The sequence below is a fragment of the Emys orbicularis genome, chromosome 2, assembly GCF_028017835.1.
Source record: "Emys orbicularis isolate rEmyOrb1 chromosome 2, rEmyOrb1.hap1, whole genome shotgun sequence".
NCBI lineage: Eukaryota > Metazoa > Chordata > Testudines > Emydidae > Emys > Emys orbicularis.
This window is the reverse complement of record NC_088684.1, coordinates 73898-97847: the sequence shown is the minus strand read 5'-3', so window position 1 is coordinate 97847 and position 23950 is coordinate 73898. Positions and strand designations below refer to the sequence as shown.

General features: G+C 44.4%; 1 protein-coding gene across 1 annotated transcript in view; it reads right to left on the bottom strand.

Annotated features, from left to right (window-relative positions):
• MAPK15 (mitogen-activated protein kinase 15) overlaps positions 1 to 23950 on the bottom strand; it is a 77907-nt gene that overhangs the window by 33436 nt on the left and 20521 nt on the right. Inside the window, exons 7-9 of the mRNA XM_065399794.1 lie at positions 17597 to 17736; positions 13774 to 13831; positions 4617 to 4754 (exon numbers count right to left, since the gene is read on the bottom strand). Of these exons, the coding sequence (XP_065255866.1) occupies positions 4617 to 4754; positions 13774 to 13831; positions 17597 to 17736 (336 nt within the window). The remainder of the gene's footprint in view (positions 1 to 4616; positions 4755 to 13773; positions 13832 to 17596; positions 17737 to 23950) is intronic.

Here is a 23950-nt window from a genome sequence, read left to right as displayed (position 1 = left end):
CTCAGACTTCTCTCAAAGCACGGGCCCTGGCAATTTGGACATCATGGTGGTAATGGGGCAGGTTCATGCCGTGGAACGCCGATTCTGGGCCCGGGAAACAAGCACAGACTGGTGGGACCGCATAGTGTTGCAGGTCTGGGATGATTCCCAGTGGCTGCGAAACTTTCGCATGCGTAAAGGCACTTTCATGGAACTTTGTGACTTGCTTTCCCCTGCTCTGAAGCGCAAGAATACCAAGATGAGAGCAGCCCTCACAGTTCACAAGCGAGTGGCGAGACCCCTCTGGAAGCTTGCAACGCCAGACAGCTACCGGTGTCAGTCGGGAATCAATTTAGAGTGGGTAAATCTACTGTGGGGGCTGCTGTGATCCAAGTAGCCAATGCAATCACTGAGCTGCTATCAAGGGTAGTGACTCTGGGAAATGTGCAGGTCATAGTGGATGGCTTTGCTGCAATGGGATTCCCTAACTGTGGTGGGGCGATAGACGGAACGCATATCCCTATCTTGGGACCGGACCACCTTGGCAGCCAGTACATAAACCGCAGGGGGTACTTTTCAAAGGTACTGCAAGCACTGGAGGATCACAAGGGACATTTCACCAACATCAACGTGGGATGGCCGGGAAAGGTACATGATGCTCGCATCTTCAGGAACTCTGGTCTGTTTGAACAGCTGCAGGAAGGGATTTACTTCCCAGACCAGAAAATAACTGTTGGGGACGTTGAAATGCCTATAGTTATCCTCGGGGACCCAGCCTACCCCTTAATGCCATGGCTCATGAAGCCATACACAGGCACCCTGGACAGTAGTAAGGAACTGTTCAACTATAGGCTGAGCAAGTGCAGAATGGTGGTAGATGCGCATTTGGACGTTTAAAAGCGTGCTGGCGCAGTTTACTGACTCGGTTAGACCTCAGCGAAACCAATATTCCAATTGTTATTGCCACTTGCTGTGTGCTCCACAATATCTCTGAGAGTAAGGGGGAAGACGTTTATGGCGGGGTGGGAGGTTGAGGCAAATCGCCTGGCCGCTGATTACGCGCAGCCAGACATCAGGGCAATTAGAAGAGCACAGCAGGGTGCGCTGCGCATCAGAGAAGCTTTGAAAACCAGTTTCATGACTGGCCAGGCTACGGTGTGACAGTTCTGTTTGTTTCTCCTTGATGAAAACCCGCCCCCTTGGTTCACTCTACTTCCCTGTAAGCCAACCGCCCTCCCCCCTTTGATCACAGCTTGCAGAGGCAATAAAGTCATTATTGTTTCAAAATCATGCATTCTTTATTATTTCGTCACACAAATAGGGGGATAACTGCCAAGGTAGCCCGGGAGGGGTAGGGGAGGAGGGAAGCACTGGGTGGGGTGGTGGATGAGGGAAGGACAAGGTCACACTGCACTTCAAAACTTATTGAATGCCAGCCTTCTGTTGCTTGGGCAGTCCTCTGGGGTGGAGTGGTTGGGTGCCCAGAGCCGCCCCCGCGTTCTTGGGCGTCTGGGTGAGGAGACTATAGAACTTGGGGAGGAGGGCGGGCGGTTACACAGGGGTGGCAGTGGCGGTCTGTGCTCCTGCTGCCTTTCCTGCAGCTCCACCAGACGCCGGAGCATATCAGTTTGATCCCCCAGTAGCCTCAGCATTGCATCCTGCCTCCTCTCATCGCGCTGCCAACACCTCTCATCTCGCTCCCGCCACCTCTCATCTCGCTCGTCCCTCCTGTCCTCGTGTTCATTTTCTGCTTTCCTGGACTCTGACATTGTTTGCCTCCATGCATTCTGCTGAGCTCTTTCAGTGCAGTAGGACTGCATGAGCTCAGAACATTTCATCGCGAGTGCGTTTTTTTCGCCTTCTTATCTGAGCTAGCCGCTGGGACGGAGATGATAGGGGGAGCGTTGAAACATTTGCAGCTGCGGGAGGAAAAAAAGGCAGAGTAGTATTTAAAAAGACATTTTAGAGAACAATGGGTAGACTCTTTCACGGTGAACCAAGCTGTTAACATTACATAGCACATGTGCTTTTGGTACAAGGTCGCATTTTGCCTCTTATATTGAGGGCTTGTCAGTTTGGTGTGAGAGATCACACACGCAGGGCCGGGAAACAGAATTTGGCTTGCAGGCAGCCATGGTAAGCCACAGTCTTTCGGCTTCTTCAACCTTCATAACATGTGGGGATGGTTTCAAACAGCAGCACCCTCCTTTCCCATACCAAGCACCCATTGGATTGGCCATTTAAAAGGAGGGGCTGTACTGGCCGCAAATGCATCCCAAGCCTTCAGGGCAAATTAATCATTAAACAGGCTTGCTTTTAAACCATGCATTATATTTACAAAGGTACACTCACCAGAAGTGCCTTCTCCGGCTTCATGGTCCGTGAGCCCGCCTTGGGAGGGTATTGGCTCCAGGGTGATAAACAGTTCCTGGCTGTTGGGGAGAATGATTTCTCTGCTTGCGTGCTGTGCGCTATCCTCCTCCTCCTCCACCTCCTCGTCCCCAAAATCCTCATCCCTGTGCATGAGACTCCCCACTTGCAGGTGGCCACGGACAGGGGTGGGGTAGTGGTAGGGGGCCCCCCCTAGAATTGAATGCGGCTCATTATAGAAGCGGCATGTCTGGGGGTCTGACCCGGAGTGGCCGTTTGCCTCTTTCGTTTTTTGGTAGGCTTGCCTGAGCTCCTTAATTTTCATGCAGCACTGCTGTGGGTCCCTGTTGTAGCCTCTGTCCATCATGTCCTTGGAGATTTTTTCAAATATTTTGGCATTTTGTCTTTTGGAACAGAGTTCTGATAGCACGGATTCGTCTCCCCAAACAGCGATCATATCCAGTACCTCCCGTTCGGTCCATGCTGGAGCTCTTTTGCGATTCTGGGACTGCATGGTCACCTGTGCTGATGAGCTCGCCACACTGGCCAAATAGGAAATGAAATTCAAAAGTTCCTGGGGCTTTTGCTGTGTACATGGCTAGTGCATCCGAGTTGAAAGTGCTGTCCAGAGCGGTCACAATGGAGCACTCTGGGATAGCTCCCGGAGGCCAATACCGTCGAATTGGGTCCACACTACCCCAAATTCAACCCGGCAATGTTGATTTCAGCGCTAATCCCCTCATCGGGGAGGAGTACAGAAATTGATTTTAAGAGCCCTTAAAGTCGACAAAAATGGCTTCATCGTGTGGACGGGTGCAGGGTTAAATCGATCTAACGCTGCTAAATTCGACCTAAACTCATAGTGTAGACCAGGGCAATGTCTCTCACTGAAAGACATTTTTCCAACCCTCAAATAATGTTTTATCTCCTCTCTGCACCCTCTCCAATATTTTGACATCCCTTTTTAAAAAAGGACTCCAGAACTGGACAGTTTTCCAATATCAATCTCACCAACACTGTATACAAAGGTAAAAATCACCTCCTTACTCCTGCTCCCGTTTATGCATCCAAGGATCGCATTAGCCCTTTTTGCCACAGCATTTCACTGGAAGCTTATGTTGAGTTGCTTGTTCACTATTACCCCTAAATACTTTTCAGAAGCATTGCTGTCCAGGATACAGCCCTGCATTCTGTAAGTATGGCCTGCATTCTTTGTTTCTAGATATATAATCTTGCATTTGGCTTTATTAAAACATTTTATTTAAATGGGTCCAGATTTCAAAGCTCTACCTACCCTGTCCTCATCATTATTTATCTATCATCATTATTTATCACATTGTCAACCTTTATATCAGCTGCAAATTTTATCAGCAATTTTATATTTACTTCCTTATCTTTGATAAAAATATTGAATATCATTGATCCTAGTTCAAATCTCTTCTCCCCTATAGGTGGAGGGGGGTACTTGAACCTGGAGTCTCCCACATCCTAGGTGAGTACCCTAACCACTGAATTTATGAGGGAAGTCTTCTTCCTCTTCCTCCCCAAATAGTTTGTGTGAACTCACCTGAGAGCCCTGATCTGGTAGGCAGCCTCTGATTATACCTACCCAATCAGGCCCTGCACAGAACTTAAACAGCCAAACGTCTATCTTCCCCTGGTCTGTGAATTGCTCTGTGGCTCAGCTAAGAAACAGGCATCTAGATGCCTGGAGGGAGGCAGCAGTGCACATGCGCAAAGGCAGAAACACATGCACCAAGGGAACTTTTACTCAAAAAATTTAGGTGCTGAGTGAATTTAGGCACCTGCAGGGTTTGGTGGGGGGCAAGGGTGCATAACAATGCTGCCAAAACCAGGACTTAGGCACCTAACTCCTTTTGTGCATTCAGGCCTAAGTATCTTTCATCTGCACAATTATCTTTATCAACCAAACTTGTAATCTCATAAAAAAATTAGATCAAGTTTGACAAGATCTATTTTCCATAAAGCCAGGTTGACTGGTGTTAATTATACTCCCATTATACATGAAAGAGTGACACATCAGAAACCACTGAGAGCTACAACAGAGAGAGATATATCTGAAATATCACATACTAAGGCACCCTCACCTTCTCACATGAAGAGGAGTAGAAAGCAGATTGAAAACTACCATTACCTTCACCATTTCACATGGTAGAAGGGAAATTTGTGCTGGTAGTAGCCACACAAGAGGCTTGGGGGGGGGAGGAGGAGGGGGTTGGGAAATTTCACACTGGCATTGCCCTCACCTTTTCACATAGGGATGTTGCAGGGCCTTTTCTGCAGTCAGCCGTTTATCAGGGTTAAATACTAAAAGCCTCTTTAGAAGGTCCAAGGCATAAGGGGGGGTAGAGGAGGGTAAAATTTCCTCAATTGTCACTCGTCGTCTGAAAGGCAAGAATCAAAGTTGTAACTCCCAGTGCCCAATTTCACTGCAAAACCCTGTATCTCAACCCTGGGAATCTCATGGAGGTAACTCCTAACCCCAGATTTCACTCCCAAGGAGCGGTTCAGGACTAATACTACGGTTTTGTCAGGGACGTTTTTAGTAAAAGTCAGGGACAGGTCACAGGCAATAAACAAAAAATCACAGAAGCCATGACCTGTCCCTGACTTTTACTAAAAACATCCCTGACAAAATGCAGAGGGAGGAGGGTACAGCACCCTGCCCCTCCCACTCCCTGCCACAGCGGCTGGGAGCTGCAGGGATCTGATTGCCCAGTGGCTGGGAGGATTCCCCCCCCCGCTGCCCTGTGGGGCTGGGAGCTGCAGGAGGGGGGTCCCCCACCGCCCACAGAGGCAGGAAAGCTGCAGGGGGGGCCCTGCCAGCAACAGAGTCTGGGGAGCTGCAGGGGGCCACTACCAGCAGTGGCGGCTGGGGAGTTGCGGGGGGGGAGGGGCCCTCCACTCGTGGCTACTGAACAGCTCCAGGGTCCCTCTGCCACCGCCGGTTGTGAGCTGCGGAGGGTCCCACCGCCCACAGAGGCCGGGCAGCTGGGGGTTCCTCAATGTCACAGAGGTGGCTGAAAGTCAGATTCCGTGACTTCTGCGACCTAATCTTAGCATTTGTCATGACCCAGCCACACCCCGTCATGCTCAAATAACTAGATTATTGTGAGGTCTCCAACCTAGCTAGTTAATGACATGGAAACATTTTTCCTTCTTACTAACAATTACAGAACTAAGCAAAGAAACAAGAGCAAAATATCTTTGTTAGGAATTTATGATAGCGATTTACTTCTAAGAACACATACATAAAAACGAATTTAAATTTTTTTTAAAAGTCAGTTCAAATTAAAAAACCTTCATTACAAAAATAAAATCACTATTTTTAACTACGTTGCAATGTCATGGTAATGACCTTTTGGGTGACTGGATTGGGGGCACCAGAATAGGGGAGGCGAAGGGGCCATGTTGGCCCTCCCACTTTTGAAAGTGGACAGGTCTGGCCAGTCTGCTTTTCGCCACTGGCCAGGCCCAGCCCCCTGCCCCTCTTCTTCCCCCCATGGGCCCACCCCCCGGCCAGGCCGGAAGCTGGAGCCCAGCCCAGGGAGCCTGGGCAGCTGTGGGGAGCCGCAGACCCTCCACCAGCCCAGTGTAGCGGGGCCCAAGAGCAGCCCCCGACCCATGTCCCTACACCTTGAGCCCCCTGCCCAGGGCAGATGGTGGGTCTGCAGCTCCCCAGGCAGCTCTTACCATGGCCTGGCTACTGCTCTTTGGCCCTAGGCCCCGCCCCCAGGCCAGCCTGGAAGCCGGAGCTAGGTTGGGGTAAGAGTCACACGGGCACCTGTGGGGAGCCACGGACCCTCCACCTGCCCTGGGTGGGGGGCACAGGCGGCTGCTCTCAGCTGCCCCCACCCAAGCAGGTGGAGGGACCCAGGCTCCCTGGCCCAGCTCCAGCTTGGCTGGGGGGCAAAGCCTTGTGGGAAAGAGGGGGGCAAGGGCGGAGCCATGGAGGGGGAGGGGCCTTGTGCCTCACCTCCCTCCCCCCCCTTTCTAGGAAGAATCTGTCAACCTCTAGACTGGATACTCAACAGTATCATCTCTCCATTTGTCACGCGTCCTTTTGTTTATTTGTATTTATCGGTTTTTGTTGTGGGGAAGGGATGGTTAGTGGTTATGGTGTTCTTTGAATATAATGATTCATATTATACATGATAAGGAATGTGATACTTTGATGTTGTCTGTTGATACACACATATAGTGGTCAGAGTTAAAGTTGTACATGAAAAGAACAGCTACTTACCTTACAATAACTGCAGTTTGGAGATGATTTATCTGTGTGGATCCCTCCCAAGGTACACATGCACCTCATGAGAGATCAGAATTTTTGACCAGCAGCGTCTATCGGGGCATGCCTGCACCCTACATATCTTTGTGCCTCTCCAACTGCCTTTCAATTCAGAAACCCTATTAGGATAAGACTCAGAAATAGGGATTGGGGGGGGGGGGGGGGGAGGTGGATCGTAGGAACAAATGAACAAAATATCTCTAAGAACCACTGTAAGTAACTGTTCTTCCTCTTTGAGTCCTTGTATGTGTGGATCCCACTCAAGGTGACTAGTTAGCAATATCAAATTAGGAGGAGGAGGAACTGAAGCCAATTCAGTGCATTATACAAAATTGTTTATGAAAGCAAGCAAAATTTGGAGACACACTGGATTTCTTAAGTTAAAGAAGTTGAACAAGATGTCCTCAAGTTCCTGGAAGTGTCTGTCACAGTGGCAACCCATGACAACAGGACAGTGAATTAGGAGGAGGAAGTTTCACCATCATGGCTGCTACCAGTCTCCCAGTGTCTTGGGATCCACTAAGACACCACTGAGACTTTATCGTCCTGATCTTGAAAGGTGTCCTGACCAGATCAAGCCAGAGACATCACCCCATCCACCAGCTTCACCTAAATCTTGACCACCACCTAGAATCTGCACTCTGGGTTCCACTCCCCCTCCCTGGAGTGCCATTTTCTTTCCCCACCCTTTTTCTCCTCTTTCCTATCTTCTTTTTGTCTGATAAGAGTCTGATTTAGCCTCCAAGAAAGCTCCACCGTTTGCAATATTAGCGGCTTCCCTGGTCACAGCAAAAGTAATGTCCTAAATAGCCCAATGCTGGTAAAAGTTTGCCAACTCTTAAGAGTGGCTGATAAGACCATGTGCTGGGCCTATCATTTCCCAGCAACTGGACGGCAAGGGAAAGAAAGCGTTAGAGACAGAAGCTGCATTTTCTATCTTTGCTGATCTTTTCTCTCCATATTTCAGCAAGTTGTCTGGCTTTGTCTTAAAGAAAAGATGATTGGACTTCAACAACAACTACCCAGACCATCTTAACGCTCTCTCTTTCCCCCAAAAGGGAGACTTAATACCATCTTTAATATGATCTAAGACTTTCAAGCAGAGATCTTCTGCTATAAAAGACTATACTGCGATGTTATTGACATGAACTGTGACCGTATAGATCATTGTTGTAACCAGGATCCTATGGTTGCACCAGGTCTTGTACAGAGGAGGTCAAGTGGGATGTCTATGGAAAGGTTGTACTTTGCTGGTTATGATTATGCTGCTGTATGTGTGTATCATTTTTGCATTTGAAGTTATGAATATTGGCTATGTACTTGTATCTCAATGCATCTGAATCCAAGTCGCCTCAGTGAAGAATTTGGTCAGCTTCTTGAGAATGGGCACTTACTGAGAATAGTCCTATCAAGAAACACTTAACTGACAATGGACTTTGGGAGATGCCAATCCACATCTGAGCTTTCCTGGGAACATTCAAACTAACATGTAAACAATGGCGTCAGCCTGCAAAAAGCTGAATCATCATGGACATGTGACTTGCCCAGGTGGCTACAAACTCCATCTTGTTGCTGTGACTTTGCACAGAAGAACAAAGGGGTTTCTGCCCACAAGCGAGAGAATATAAAAGGACTGGAAGCCTCTCCATTTTGTCTTCAGCTGGCTCAAGAGATGGCCTTTCCACCAAGAGATGCCTGAAAGAAACTGGAACAAAGGACAGTAACTACGGGGGTGTGAATGATTGCTGGCCCCAAACTAGGAAGGAGTCTAGTCTGTGAAAGAAGCTTATTAGAACATCTCGGGGAGTGAGATTTCATCTGTAATCAGTTTCTTAATGTGTTAGGCTTAGACTTGCATGTTTTGTTTTATTTTGATTGGTAACTTACTTTGCTCTGTCTGTTATTGCTTGGAACCACTTAAATCCTAATTTAATATAATCACTTTTGCTTATTAATTGACCCAAATTAATATCTGGTGGAGCATACAGCTGTGCATCTCTTTCTCGATCAGTGTTATAGAGGGCGGACAATTTATTACCCTGTATAAGCTTTATACAGAGAAAAACTGATTTATTTGGGGTTTAGATCCCATTTGGAGCTGGGTCTCTGGGTGCTAGAGATGAGCACTTCTTAAGCGGTTTTCAGTTAAGTCTGCAGCTTTCGGGCGTGTGGTTCAGACCCTGGGTCTGTGTTGGAGTCGACTGGCGTGTCTGGCTCAACAAGGCAGGGTTCTGGAGGCCCACACTGGCAGAGAAAATAGGCTCAGAGGTAGTCTCAGTACATCAGGGGACAGTCCCAAGGAGGTTTCTGTGATCAAACCCATCCCATATAGAGCAAAAGGGAAAGGGAATAAGGAAAATTCTTTAAATAAAAGCCTTACTTAATTCTTTAAGTTTTAAATGCTTAAAACACACAGGAAAAGAGAGGGGGGGAAAGTTTAACAAGACGTTTAAATGTTTTCAATGGTGGCTGTTACAACTGGAGTAAACCAGCAATAACTTGACACAAACTGCAAAACATGTTTAATGTTGCATCACTAAGCAAGGATTTTATTAACAGCTCAGCCCTTGTTGGGCCCTAAATACCCCCTGTGGCAGTGCATCCCATATTCTTCATAGTGATATTATAATGACATAATTATGATGTATTTTATGCAAGGTAAGTCATGTGAGGTGTCATTGGAAAAGTTATGATTTGCTGAATATGATTATCCTATTTATATGCATAAATCATTTTTTATCTGAAGTTATGAATATTGACTATGTATCTATATTTCAAATGTAGTTACACCTGGGTAACGCCCACTAGACAAGATGCTTTCAGTCTAGATAGTGTGTGGGGAAGGGCCTATTCAGGGCAATGGGCCATTAAAAAAACCAATAGGCCTTAGGAGAAGCTTATCTCCCATCTGGTGATGAACCTTCTTGAGAACACTCCAAACAGCCTGTGAGTAAGGGCTGCTATGACTCTACAAGGACACGTGGGCAGACCACATGATGCTGGACTCCATCTTGGGATGTCAGTATTTTTCCACAGACTGGTCCGGGAACCAAGCTTTGAAACAAAGGGTTCCCACCATATGCAAAAGCTATATAAAGCAGGGAGTGACTATGACGTTGCACTCCATATGTTTATAGAAATATGCTTATGAGCATAAATATAATGCAACTGGAATATGCTTTATGCAAAAGATATCATTACAAAGCTTATAATCTACTGAGTGTGTTCTTCCTATTTGTATGAATGTATCATGCTTGTAGCTGAAGCTAGAAATATAACGTATTACTCTGAAGTCCTATTGTAACTAAGATAGGCAAAGTGTAGGCCATTAATGGTGGCTTGGAAGCTTGATGGCTCCCATTAACTAGGACAATTGGTTGTAAATGGCTCTGCTTACTTGTAAGTCTTCCTGTATACATGGGTGCCAGCCAGTGAGTAATGAAGTATCATGTCACATGATACTGGAATCCCTCTTAAACTTGGTGCTTTTCCATTTAGAAGGAAGGGTGGGAACCGAGAGAGACAGACAGGATTCCTGCCTTGTGCCAAAGATATAAAAGGGGACGGAATAAAACAAAGGGGGCTGCCAGTCATGAGAAATCCCCAAGTTGCCACCTGAGCTGGAACTAACAAGAACTGTACCAGGGGAAAGGATTAGGCCCAGACTAGGAAGAAGTCTAGTCTGTGAAAGAAGCTTATTGGAACATCTCTGAGGGTGAGATTTACCTGTATTCAGTTTCTTAAATATATTAGGCTTAGACTTGCATGTTTTGTTTTATTTTGCTTGGTAACTTACTTTGTTCTGTCTGTTATTACTTGAAACCACTTAAATCCTACTTTTTATTCTTAATAAAATCACTTTTGTTTATTAATTAACCCAGGATAAATGATTAATACCTGGGGGAGCAAACAGCTGTGCATCTCTCTCCATCAGTGTTCTAGAGGGCATACAATTTAGGAGTTTACCCTGTGCAAGCTTTATACAGAGTAAAACGGATTTATTTGTGGTTTGGATCCCATTGGGAGCTGGGTGTCTGTGTGCTGGAGATAAGTGACTTGCTGAGCAGTTTTGGTTAAAGTCTGCAGCTCTAGGGGTGTGGACCAGACCTGGGTCTGTGTTACAGCAAACTAGTGTGTCTGGCTCAACAAGGCAGGGTTCTGGAGTCCCAAGCTGGCAGTGGAAAATGGGCTCAGTGGTAATTTCAGCACATCAAGTTAACAGCCCCAAAGGGGTGTTTGTGACTGAACTCATCACAGTGACATCATCTGGTGTTCTTCACTCCCCACACAAGAAGACTCCTGGAAACACCTGAGGAACAAAGATTGAACTGGAGGAAGTGCTGGACCCAGGCTAAAGAGATTTCTAGCCTATGAATGAGACACCTGGGGATTCCAAGCTGTAGAGCAAGTGCAGCTTCCCCTTAAGAATCTGGAGCCTGCTTGTATCAGCTCTTAGGGTGACAATCTGCTATTCATATCCATTCTATTTAGTATATTAAGCTTAGTTTGTGTTTTTGTTTATTTGCTAAGTAATCTGCTTTGATCTGTTTGCTATCACTTATAATCTATCTTGTGTAGTTAATAAACTTGTTTTTGCTTTATCTAAGCCAGTGAGTTGGAGTAAAGCGTATGGGAATCTTAGTTCAAAGGCTGTTGCATATTCTTCTCCACATTAGGGGAAGGGGCAAATTTTATGAGCTTACACTGTACAGTTCCCTGTGCAGCACAAGATGGTATAATTTTGGGTTTATGCTTCAGTGTGTGTGTGTGTGTGTGTGTGTGTGAGTGACGGGGGGAGGGAAGAAAAGAGTCTGGAAAGCTAGGAAATTGGCTGCTGTCTGCTGCATGTATTTGAGTGGCTTTGGTGAAGCTGCTCTCTCAGGTAGTTCAATTTGGGTATGTGGCAGCATCTGCTGTCATGTTGGGTGATAACAGGGCCTGGGTTAGGCTGGTTGTGTCCCCAACCAGGGTGAGCAGGGCCAACCCAACTGAGTGGTTAGAGGGGCCCAGTGGTGCCCACAGCTCCCAGACTACACCCCAAGGGTAATAACCCGTCACACCCCCTTATTATTCATCAGCACTTGTCATGTTAAGGAGTTTCTGAAGCTTCAACCCCAACCCAAAGAATCAGTCATGAAGGGCAAGGACAGAGATGTCCTCTCCCATTAAGGTGTCACAAAGGGATGTGAACAGAAGGGGAAAAGCCTAAAGACCAAGGAGGTGATACTTAATCTAAAACAAGTGACTACAATTAGCATATGATAGGTTGAGGGGGAAAAAAAGTGTAGAAACAAAGTTAAAAAAGTATAATTTAACTTTGTCAGATAAAACTAAACAGTGTCATATTAATTCTAACAAAAATAGTGTATCAACTCATCCTATAAAAAGGTATAATAACCAAAATAGTCTTAAATAAGAGGAAGCCATTTGCACCTTTCTTACAAAAAGGAGAAACAGAAGGAAAGCGGAATGTAAACGTGAGGTTAAGATTAAAAGGTTTAAAGCTAGCTACTGGACTAGCCAGTATGTAGTTACAAAGAATATTCAGGGAAAGTGCCAGGATGGAAGTTAAAAGTTCTTCTGAGACATTGTTCAGCAGAAGCTGAGGTCTGACAACTCAATATTTTAGTGAGAGGCAGAATTACCCCCAGGTCAAAGAACATCTCTACCTAAAAGAGGATTGTTTAGGACATAAAAAGATGTCCACCAGTTCCTGCAGAGAACTGAATCCAAAGGAGACTAGCCATGCACCTAGTACCCAAAACTAGTCCATGGGAGACGAACTGTGTCAAGCCAAACTAAGGAATTGTAACATCCCATCTCACCTTGTACCTGGATCTACACCCAGACAGAAATTAAGCATTACTCCACACTAGTATTAAAAGCTTAATTGGAACAACATCTAAGGCCTGAGTACACTAGCGGGGTGGTTCGAACTAAGATACGCAACTTCAGCTACGCTATTTGCCCGAGCCGGCGGGTAGTATAGACGTACCCTAAGATAGTCCACCTTAAAACTGGCTAAAAATCATGTAACACAGGGGTTGGCAACATTTCAGAAGTGGTGTGCCGAGTCTTCATTTATTCACTCTAATTTAAAGGTTTCACATGCCAGTAATACATTTTAAGTTTTTTAGAAGGTCTCTTTCTATAAGTCTATAATATATAACTAAACTATTGTTGTATGTAAAGTAAATAAGGTTTTTAAAATGTTTAAGAAGCTTCATTTAAAATTAAATTACAATACAGAGCCCCCTGGACCAGTGGCCAGGACCCAGGCAGTGTGAGTGCCACTGAAAATCGGCATGCGTGCCATAGGTTGCCTACCCCTGATGTAACATATACAAAGTTATCATCTGAAAACTCCTGCAGTTTGAAAAGAATTTCTAGTAAACAACGCAAGTTTTAACATCTTTCTTAAAACAAATACAATAATAAACTTTTGCCTAAGTTAAATCTGTTCCTGTAACTAAAATAAAGAATGCAGAAAACTGAATAAAGGTAAAACTCCCCATAATGTGCACTTTAGTTGGTTTTACAGTGCAATGTGTGAGCTAAAGAAGTGCATGGTGGTGTTGTAATGTGACCTGCATTTTTATTGCTTGTATTTAGTAAGTAGTAATAAAAGTGGAATTTTGCTTACTACAAGGGTGGAGTCCTGAATCCGGTCTTAAGCTATACAGAATTCTTTTTAATGTGGGCTCTCTCTAACAAAAAAATCAGCCTTCTAATAAAAATACATAAAGAAACTTTTCATAAATTTGAAATTAAAAACATATTAGAGAGAACCAGCTATCCTCAACTTCATAATCTCAAGAGCATAACCAGCACAAAGAATACAAGGGAATGTTCTACTTTTGACAACATCACAACATAAAAGCCTGGAATTTGGGCCATGGCAAGTAAAAAGCTTGTCGGGTCAACTTTAATATTAGTCCTGAATGATGATCGGTCACTAGTTTTTATTTCAGTTATTGTTTCTATCTAATGTCACTGCCTTGAGGATGAATAAGTGAGTTTGTAGAGAGATCCCTGCCCAGCTGGTTGCTGAGCTTTCCCCCACATTATATCAACGTCTGTTGGTTTCTGCTAGTGACACAATGGTAAAGGCTTACCTGGAGCTTATGCGGTTAATAACAGAGGCTCTGTAGTCTGAATGGATAGCTAAAATATCTGCAACAGAAAACAGATTTAGTGAACACCCTGGGCAGGATTCCCAGAGCCATGCAGTTTGTGACTCGAAATCTTGAATTCGAACCTAAGGAGTTAATTTTGGTAGAGAAGATTCAATAATATTTTACCCATCTCTAATGCTTTCCAAGAGAGAATCTCAATTGCTTTACGTACATTAATGGATGTAGCCTCACAGCACCTTATGAGGTATTATAAGTAAGAGTCCCATTTAACAGATGGCAAATTGAAAAAGAGAGAGAGTGTGATTCCTGTACATCATAGCAGGTGCTCTAGAGATAGTAAGTGAAAGAGCAGGGTTTATAATCCTGGAATTTCTGCATGGAGGAGAATATTTCTGATAGTAGAGGACTGTTTGTCTGCTAGATTAAAGACACAATAAGATTGCAAACTGAAGCTAGATTAATTCAGACTAGAAATAAGGTGCTGATTTTTAATAGTGGGCTTGTCTATATGAACAGTTAGTGCATGGCAAGCTGGGGTGTAAGTCTATAGTGCCCGGCAGGCTAGTGTGCTAACTTGCTATATGGACCCAACTGCTGTGCACTAAAAGTTCCATAGTCCACTTTGATCTACTCCCATTTCAAAGTGAAATAAATCAAAGTGCACCATGGAACTAAATGTGTTGTAGCAGGATCCACACAGCCAGTTAATGCATGGCACACTATTGTGCTGTAAATTTACTAACTGTTCATATAGACAAGCCCCAGTGAGTGTAATTAACCACTGGAACAATTTGACCTGACTACATCTTTTGGCTTCATCACTTGGAAATCTTTAAATCAAGACTGGCTCTCTCTCTAGAAAACCGTGCTCTAGCTCAACCACAACATATGGGCTTGATGCAAGAATTCTTGGGTGAAATTCTATAGCCTGTGTTATGCAAACAGTCAGCCTAGACCAGTGGTTCTCACCTGTGGACCGCTTGCGGCCCAATCAGCACACAGCTGTGGCCCATGTGACAAGAAGGTGGTCAAGGAAAGTGTGGGACCCTTACTGAATGGGGGAGGCAACCTAGTGACAGAGGATGTGGAAAAAGCTAATGTACTCAATGCTTTTTTTGCCTCTGTTTTCATGAACAAGGTCAGCTCCCAGACTACTGCACTGGGCAGCACAGTATGGGGAGGAGGTGACCAGCCCTCTGTGGAGAAAGAAGTGGTTCAGAACTATTTAGAAAAGCTGGACGAGCACAAGTCCATGGGGCCGGATGCACTGCATCCGAGGGTGCTAAAGCAGTTGGCGGATGTGATTGCATTATTGCAAATAATGCATTATTTGCATTTCATTATCTTTGAAAACTCATGGTGATCAGGGGAGGTCCCGGATGACTGGAAAAAGGCTAATGTAGTGCCCATGGTTAAAAAAGGGAAGGAGGAGGATCCAGGGAACTACAGGCCAGTCAGCCTCACCACAGTCCCTGGAAAAAGTCATGGAGCAGGTCCTCAAGGAATCAATTTTGAAGCACTTCAAGAAGAGGAAAGTGATCAGCAACAGTCAGCATCGATTCACCAAGGGCCTAATTGCCATCTATGAGGAGATAACCGGCTCTGTGGATGAGGGGAAAGCAGTGGACGTGTTATTCCTTGACTTTAGGAAAGCTTTTGATATTGTCTCCCACAGTATTCTTGCCAGCAGTTAAAGAAATATGGACTGGATTAATGGACTATAAAGGTGAATAGAAAGCTGGCTAGATCATCAGGCTCAACGGGTAGTGATCAATGGCTCCATGTCTAGTTGGCAGCCGGTATCAAGCGGAGTGCCCCAAGGGTCAGTCCTGGGGCCGGTTTTGTTCAGTACCTTAATTAATGATCTGGAGGATGGCGTGGACTGCACCCCGAGCAAGTTTGCAAATGATACTAAACTGGGAGGAGTGGTAGATACACTGGAGGGTAGGGATAGGATACAGAGGGACCTAGACAAATTAGAGGATTGGGCCAAAAGAAATCTGATGAGGTTCAACAAGGACAAGTGCAGTGTCCTGCACTTAGTACGGAAGAATCCCATGCACTGCTACAGACTAGGGACCAGGTGGCTAGGCAGCAGAAGCTGGATATGAGGCAACAAGGGCACACTGTTGACAAGAAGGCTAATGGCATTTTGGGCTGTATAAGTATGGGCATTGCCAGCAGATTGAGGGACATGATCATTCCCCTCTATTCAACATTGGTGAGGCCTCATCTAGAGTACTGTGTCCAGTTTTGGGCCCCACACTACAAGAAGGATGTGGAAAAATTGGAAAGAGTCCAGCGGAGGGCAACAAAATGATTAGGGGGCTGGAGCACACGACTTATGAGGAGAGGCTGAGGGAACTGGGATTGTTTAGTCTGCAGAAGAGAAGAATAAGGGGGGGATTTGATAGCTACTTTCAACTACCCGAAAGGGGGTTCTAAAAAGAGGATGGATCTAGACTGTTCAGTGGTACCAGAGAACAGAACAAGGAGCAATGGTCTCAAGTTGCAGTGGGGGAGGTTTAGACTGGATATTGTTGGGGGGGGGGGGGGGGGAACCAACAACTTTCCACTAGGAGGGTGGTGAAGCACTGGAATGGGTTACCTAGGGAGATGGTGAAATCTTCTTCCTTAGATGTTTTTAAGGTAGACTTGACAAAGCCCTGGCTGGGATGATTTAGTTGGGGATTGGTCCTGCTTTGAGCAGGGGGTTGGACTAGATGACCTCCTGAGGTCCCTTCCAACCCTGATATTCGATGATCCTCAGGGCCATACATTATATTTCTTATTTATTTATTTTTATATAAAAATAAAAGAGCGAGTGCACGCGCGCCTGGATGCAGCCCACATAACACAGAGCTGCATATGCAGCCCACAATGGTAATAGATTGAGAACCACTGGCCTAGATGATCATAATAATCCATTCTGTCCTTTAAAAAAAAAAAAAAAAAAAAAAAAAAAGGACCTATGAATTTCATGCTCCCAGTTCTGTGTTCAGGTGACCAGGCCAGGAAGCCTGACTGACTTATTACATTAATCATCTTAATATATGTAACTGTCATCAACCCCCTCCATGCATGCTAGAAGCAGCATGTTATCTCTATTATCTGATCACTGTGGCAAAATGGCCAGTTGGTATGGTGGGTCCTGTGCTTTTCTTAGCAGGGGGGGCGCCTAGGATGCTACCCCTTGCCCCTGGGGCGCCGAGGGCTCTGCTATTGGCCCAGGAAGGTGGTAGAGGAGGGAAGCGGGGAAGGGTCTGGGTTTGCTCCTCACTCTGAGCCCCAGCCCCTCTCAACCCCTGCGAGTTTCTTACCTTCTTCCCCCTTGGGTAGAGTTACCCTTGGTCCTGGATGCTGGGGGAGGGAGTCTCTCCCTTCCTCCAGTTCTCTGGTCTTTCAATTCTCAGCAACACATCTCCAAACTCCAGTCCTCTCTCCTTCCTCACATCACCCTGTCTGCCTGAAGCAGGGTTTTGTTTGTTTGGTTGGTTTTTTATTATTTTACTATTATTATTAGGTTCCTGACAGGACCTTACTTTACTACAGGTACTCCAATTAACCTTCCTAGTTTACAGGAACCATGCCTTAATTAGCCTAAGGCTTATATACATCTCCCCTCTCCCACTGCTCCCTGGCCCTGATGTATCACATCACCTAAGGTTTTATTTTCCACACTGTCCCCAACATTCCACCACTCAGTCTTCTAAGTTCCTGGGAGAGAGCAAGAATCACTCATAAATTGGCATTCTCTTATGCAATTGGGCTGCTAATACTTCCCTTCATGGAAAAGTCTCACCTTCCTGGGATGGGGCAGGAATGACACTCAAGATCTGCTCTATCTGATTCACTGTGGATGTTCCAGGAAAAAGAGGTTTTCCAAGCAGCATCTCCCCGAGAATACAGCCAATACTCCACATGTCCACTCCCTTTGTGTAGCTGCAAGAAAGAAGAGACTTATCAGGACACGCCAATATGCTTTTGTAACACTGACAATATGCTTCTGTAACCCTGAGACCCCCTTCTATTTCTGTTTTCCTTGCAGGATGGTCAAACGTGTCTAATTGCCCCACAGGAGATGCTGTGCTGATGGGTTGTTGCTATAAGGAAGCCAAAGAAAATATGGACGTAACAATCAACCGAGGGATTTCTTGTGAAGGCCTATTTGAAATAAGCAGTCAGAGGAAGTTCATTACACAATTAAAAGGTGAAGATAGTAATTAGATAATAAAAATCTGGGGTACTCGTATAACTAAAAATCAAGACACAAGCTGATTTCTGGGAACTGACATGGAGGGGTCAATGACAAAACCTCTTGGAATCTTAAATATCCAGAAATCAGTTAAAATTTCTTAAGCAGAGTGAATGGGAAACAATGGGGAGAATGATATAAAAGAGTTTGTCAACATTCACACTCCTTAACCCAATATACATGTTTAATTATTTAAACTACTAACTTTTGCATAGTGAAGACAACAGAAGAGCAAGGCTAACATTTAACTTCTATCCTTAATAAAAAATAAACCAAATATTAAAAGAGAACCACTTGAAGAGTGGCTAAACAAATCTTTCTAGACAAATACAATAGCCTTTTTAGGTTGTTGCTATAATTAAAAAAAACTAGCAGATAAAGGGAATGCAGTGGATGTGATAGTATCAAATATTGTATTAAAATCTAAAACTATGTCTCATGAAATTTAATGTAGTAAGAGGAGGCCCTGAGATATAAACCTTGGTATCAGAGGCCTGGTATGAGGCCTAAGGCCTGAACTAAAGTAATGGTCAAGACTTTGCTAACATAAAGCAAAGTTAAGCTGTGAGCCAGAGGCAGGCCCTGCTCACAGAAGCTGGCAAGGAAAGGGCTGATGCTGCAAAAAGAGACATACCTAAAAGGTACTGGACACCAGATATCAGAACATTCGCATACTTGTACATTCCACACAAAACAAGGAACAGGCCGACCCATCCCAATGACAGGGGCAAAAGGGTAAAATGATAGATAGAGTTGTTTTGTTCGAACCAACATGTACAAGGTGAGAGGTGGCACCTTACTACGTAGAGGGGTTGTACCTTGCTGCGTAGAGGGGTTGCACCTCAATACGTCAGGAGTGATGTGTAACTTGTTTGTATCTGTGTATAAGAATGCATCCCTGAGTGGATATCTTTGAGCCAGAGGCAGGCCCTGCTCACAGCTTAACTTTGCTTTATGTTAGCAAAGTCTTGACCATTACTTTAGTTCAGGCCTTAGGCCTCATACCAGGCCTCTGATACCAAGGTTTATATCTCAGGGCCTCCTCTTACTACATTTAACTGCAATAATTAATTCAAATTGGCAGGGATATCATGCCTCCACACAGATTAAAAGATAGCTTGCAGCACCAAAGCAGAAGTATTATTATGAATGACAGCATATCAAGTTTTGGGGACCCACATGGGTTGGTGGTATGTTTAGTGCAATTTTAAAATTACATACATAGGTCACTGACACCAATTGATCCAGTTCGCTTTGCAAGCAGAGTGCAGCAAACCATTTGCATTTTAATATGGCCAAGTGTAAATGTATACATCTAGGAACAAGAATGTACAAGATGAGGGACTCTATCATGGGAAGCAGACTCTGAAAAGGCCTTGAGTGTCATAGTGGATAATTAACTGAACATAAGCCCCCAATGTGAACAGGGGACTCTTGAGTAGGAGTAGAAGGGTTATTTCTCCTATGTATTTGGCACTGGTACAACCACTGCTGGAATACTGGGTCCAGTTCTGGTGTCCAAAATTAAAGAAGGATGATGATAATTTGGAGAGGTTCAGAGGAGAGCCACAATATCGATTAAAGGGTTGGAAAACATGCCTTATAGCAATAGACTCAAGGAGTTCAATCTATTTAGTTTAACTAAGAGGAAGTTAAGGTGTGAGTTGATCACAGTCTGTAAATACCTACACGGGGAACAAATATTTGATAATGGTACTACTGAATCTAGCAAACAAAGGTGCAACAAGATCCAATGGTAGGAAGTTGAAGGTAAAAAAAAATGTAGACTGGAAATAAGGTGTCAATTTTTAACAGTGAGGGTAATCAACAATTGGAAAATTTACCAAAGGTTGTGGTGAATTCTCCATCACTAGTGCTTTTTACATCATGGTTGGATTTTAATTTTATTTTATTTTTATTTTTTTCAAAGGTAACTCCTGTTTGAGCTAGAGCATATTTTAGGAAGTTCTTTTGTTGGTGTTATACAGGAAGTCAGACTAGATGATCCACGTCATCCCTTCTGACATTGGAATCTATGACTATGAATTAATCCCATGGAAGAGTGTGTTTACACAACAGGTTATTAAAATTTACAGAGTATACTAAACTAGGAGGAGCAATAAACACCAGTGGAAAGAAATATGTGCAGAAAACAGCAAAATGAGATTTAATAATTTTTAATATATAAGGCAACACCTCCTCCCTTTTCCCCCTGTCTATCCTTCCTGAGCAAGCTGTACCCATCCACACCAACATTCCAATCATGTGTATTATCCAACCAAGTTTCGGTGATGCCAACAATGGTGGGATAATACACATGATTGGAATGTTGGTGTGAATGGGTACAGCTTGCTCAGGAAGGATAGACGGGGAAAAAGGGAGGAGGTGTTGCCTTATATATTAAAAATGTACACACTTGGACTGAGGTGGAGATGGATATAGGAGACGGAAGTGTTGAGTCTCTCTGGGTTAAGCTAAAAGGGGGTAAAAATCAAGGGTGATGTCATGCTAGGAGTCTACTACAGGCCACCTAACCAGGTGGCCGAGGTGGATGAGGCTTTTTTTAAACAACTAACAAAATCATCCAAAGCCCAAGATTTGGTGGTGATGGGGGGACTTCAACTATTCAGATATATGTTGGGAAAATAACACAGCGCGGCACAGACTATCCAATAAGTTCTTGGACTGCATTGCAGACAACTTTTTATTTCAGAAGGTTGAAAAAGCTACGAGGGGGGAAGCTGTTCTGGATTTGATTTGAACAAATAGGGAGGAACTTGTTGAGAATTTTAAAGTAGAAGGCAGCTTGGGTGAAAGTGATCATGAAATCATAGAGTTTGCAATTCTAAGGAAGGGTAGAAGAGAGTACAGCAAAATAGAGACAATGGATTTCAGGAAGGTGGATTTTGGTAAACTCAGAGAGCTGATAGGTAAGGTCCCATGGGAATCAAGACTGAGGGGAAAAACAACTGAGGAGAGTTGGCAGTTTTTCAAAGGGACACTATTAAGGGCCCAAAAGCAAGCTATTCCGCTGGGTAGGAAAGATAGAAAATGTGGCAAAAGACCAACTTGGCTTAATCACGAGATCTTGCATGATCTAAAAAATAAAAAGGAGTCATAAAAAATGGAAACTAGGACAGATTACAAAGGATGAATATAGGCAAACAACATAGGAATGCAGGGGCAAGATTAGAAAGGCAAAGGCAAAAAATGAGCTCAAACTAGCTACAGGAATAAAGGGCAACAAGATGACTTTTTATCAATACATTAGAAACAAGAGGAAGACCAAGGACAGGGTAGGCTCACTGCTCAGTGAGGAGGGAGAAACAGTAACAGGAAACTTGGAAATGGCAGAGATGCTTAATGACTTCTTGGTGAAGACCAAAACAAAGAAGTCTGAAGGAATGCCTAACATAGTGAATGCTAATGGGAAGGGGGTAGGTTTAGAAGATAAAATAAAAAAAAAACGAACAAGTTAAAAATCACTTAGAAAAGTTAGATGCCTGCAAGTCACCAGGGCCTGATGAAATGCATCCTAGAATACTCAAGGAGCTAGTAGAGGAGGTATCTGAGCTTCTAGCTATTATCTTTGGAAAATCATGGGAGACAGGAGAGATTCCAGAAGACTGGAAAAGGGCAAATTTAGGGTACGTCTATACTTACCCGCTGGTTCGGCGGCAAGCAATCGAACTTCTGGGTTCGATTTATCACGTCTTGTCTGGACATGATAAATCGAACCCAGAAGTGCTCGCCGTCGACTCCGGTACTCCTGCTCGGCGAGAGGAGTACGCGGAGTCGACGGGGGAGCCTGCCTGCTGCGTCTGGACCGTGGTAAGTTCGAACTAAGGTACGTCGACTTCAGCTACGTTATTCACGTAACTGAAGTTGCGTATCTTAGTTCGAATTGGGGGGTTAGTGTAGACCAGCCCATAGTGCCCATCTATAAAAAGGGAAATAAAAACAACCCAGGAAACTACAGACCAGTTAGTTTAAATTCTGTGCCAGGGAAGATAATGGAGCAAGTAATTAAGGAAATCATCTGCAAACATTTGGAAGGTAGTAAGGTGATAGGGAATAGCCAGCATGGATTTGTAAAGAACAAATCATGTCAAACCAATCTGATAGCTGTCTTTGATAGGATAATGAGTCTTGTGGATAAGGGAGAAGCGGTGGATGTGGTATACCTAGACTTTAGTAAGGCATTTGATACGGTCTCGCATGATATTCTTATCGACAAACTAGGCAAATACAACTTAGATGGGGTTACTATAAGGTGGGTGCATAATTGGCTGGATAACCGTACTCCGAGAGTAGTTATTAATGGTTCCCAATCCTGCTGGAAAGGTATAACAAGTGGGGTTCCGCAGGGGTCTGTTTTGGGACCGGCTCTGTTCAATATCTTCATCAACGACTTAGATATTGGCACAGAAAGTATGCTTATTAAGTTTGCAGATGATACCAAACTGGGAGGGATTGGCAACTGCTTTGGAGGATAGGTAATAATTCAAAGTGATCTGGACAAATTGGAGAAATGGTCTGAGGTAAACAGGATGAAGTTTAACAAAGACAAAATGCAAAGTGCTCCACTTAGGAAGGAACAATCAGTTTCACACATACAGAATGGGAAGAGACTGTCTAGGAAGGAGCATGTCAGAATGGGATCTAGGGGTTCTAGTGGACCACAAGCTAAATATGAGTCAGTGGGATGCTGTTGCAAAAAACAAACATGATTCTGGGATGCATTAACCAGTGTGTTGTGCGCAAGACACGAGAAGTCATTCTTCCGCTCTACTCTGCGCTAGTTAGGCCTCAACTGGAGTATTGTGTCCAGTTCTGGGCACTGCATTTCAAGAAAGATGTGGAGAAATTGGAGAGGGTCCAGAGAAGAGCAACAAGAATGATTAAAGGTCTTGAGAACATGACCTATGAAGGAAGGCTGAAAGAATTGGGTTTGTTTAGTTTGGAAAAGAGAAAACTGAGAGGGGACATGATAGCAGTTTTCAGGTATCTAAAAGGGTGTCATAAGGAGGAGAGAGAAAGCTTGTTCACCTTAGCCTCTAAGGACAGAACAAGAAGCAATGGGCTTAAACTGCAGCAAGGGAGGTTTAGGTTGGACATTAGGAAAAAGTTCCTGTCAGGGTGGTTAAACACTGGAATAAAATTGCCTAGGAAGGTCGTGGAATCTCCATCTCTGGAGATATCTAAGAGTAGGTTAGATAAATATCTGTCAGGGATGGTCTAGACAGTATTTGGTCCTGCCATGAGGGCAGGGGACTGGACTCGATGACCTCTCGAGGTTCCTTCCAGTCCTAGAATCTATGAATATGGACAAAATGCAGCTAATACACATTGTGAGAAAATCTAACACACTGAACCTTAGTGGAAAGGAGAAACCCTGGAAGCAAAAATAGCTAATTGAGAGCCTGAAGAGTGAAATCTCATCTATCTAGGTTTTTGTACTGAGACCATCACCATGCGGTGTGATACTTAAATTGAGCAGCGTATTAGACATGCGTTTGCAAAGAAAGGTTGCTATAATGTTCGACTGTGTGTGCAAAAGCATCACCTCATGCAACAGGAACTCCAATTACTCTGCCTTCCTTCAGCAGCAAAGCAAGTGGAAGAGTAACTATAAACAGCCCTAGTTAAATTGTTATGGCGCATGAATGGGCGTGAAGATCAGCAGCTCCTCTAGGCTCCCCCTCTTTGGGCTAGGTTTGTTTCCTCCTCACTTAAAATTGGCTGAGCATAGGCTCAAAGGTCTCCTGCCATACAGCCAGTGTCTAGTGGTGAAAATAAGCTTTCACTCAGCTCCAGCAATCCTAGGCCTAGTGAAGCGAACAGATGACATCCTGGGTGGGATAAAAAAAAAAAAAAAGTCTTATCAGCTCCAGTGGCTTC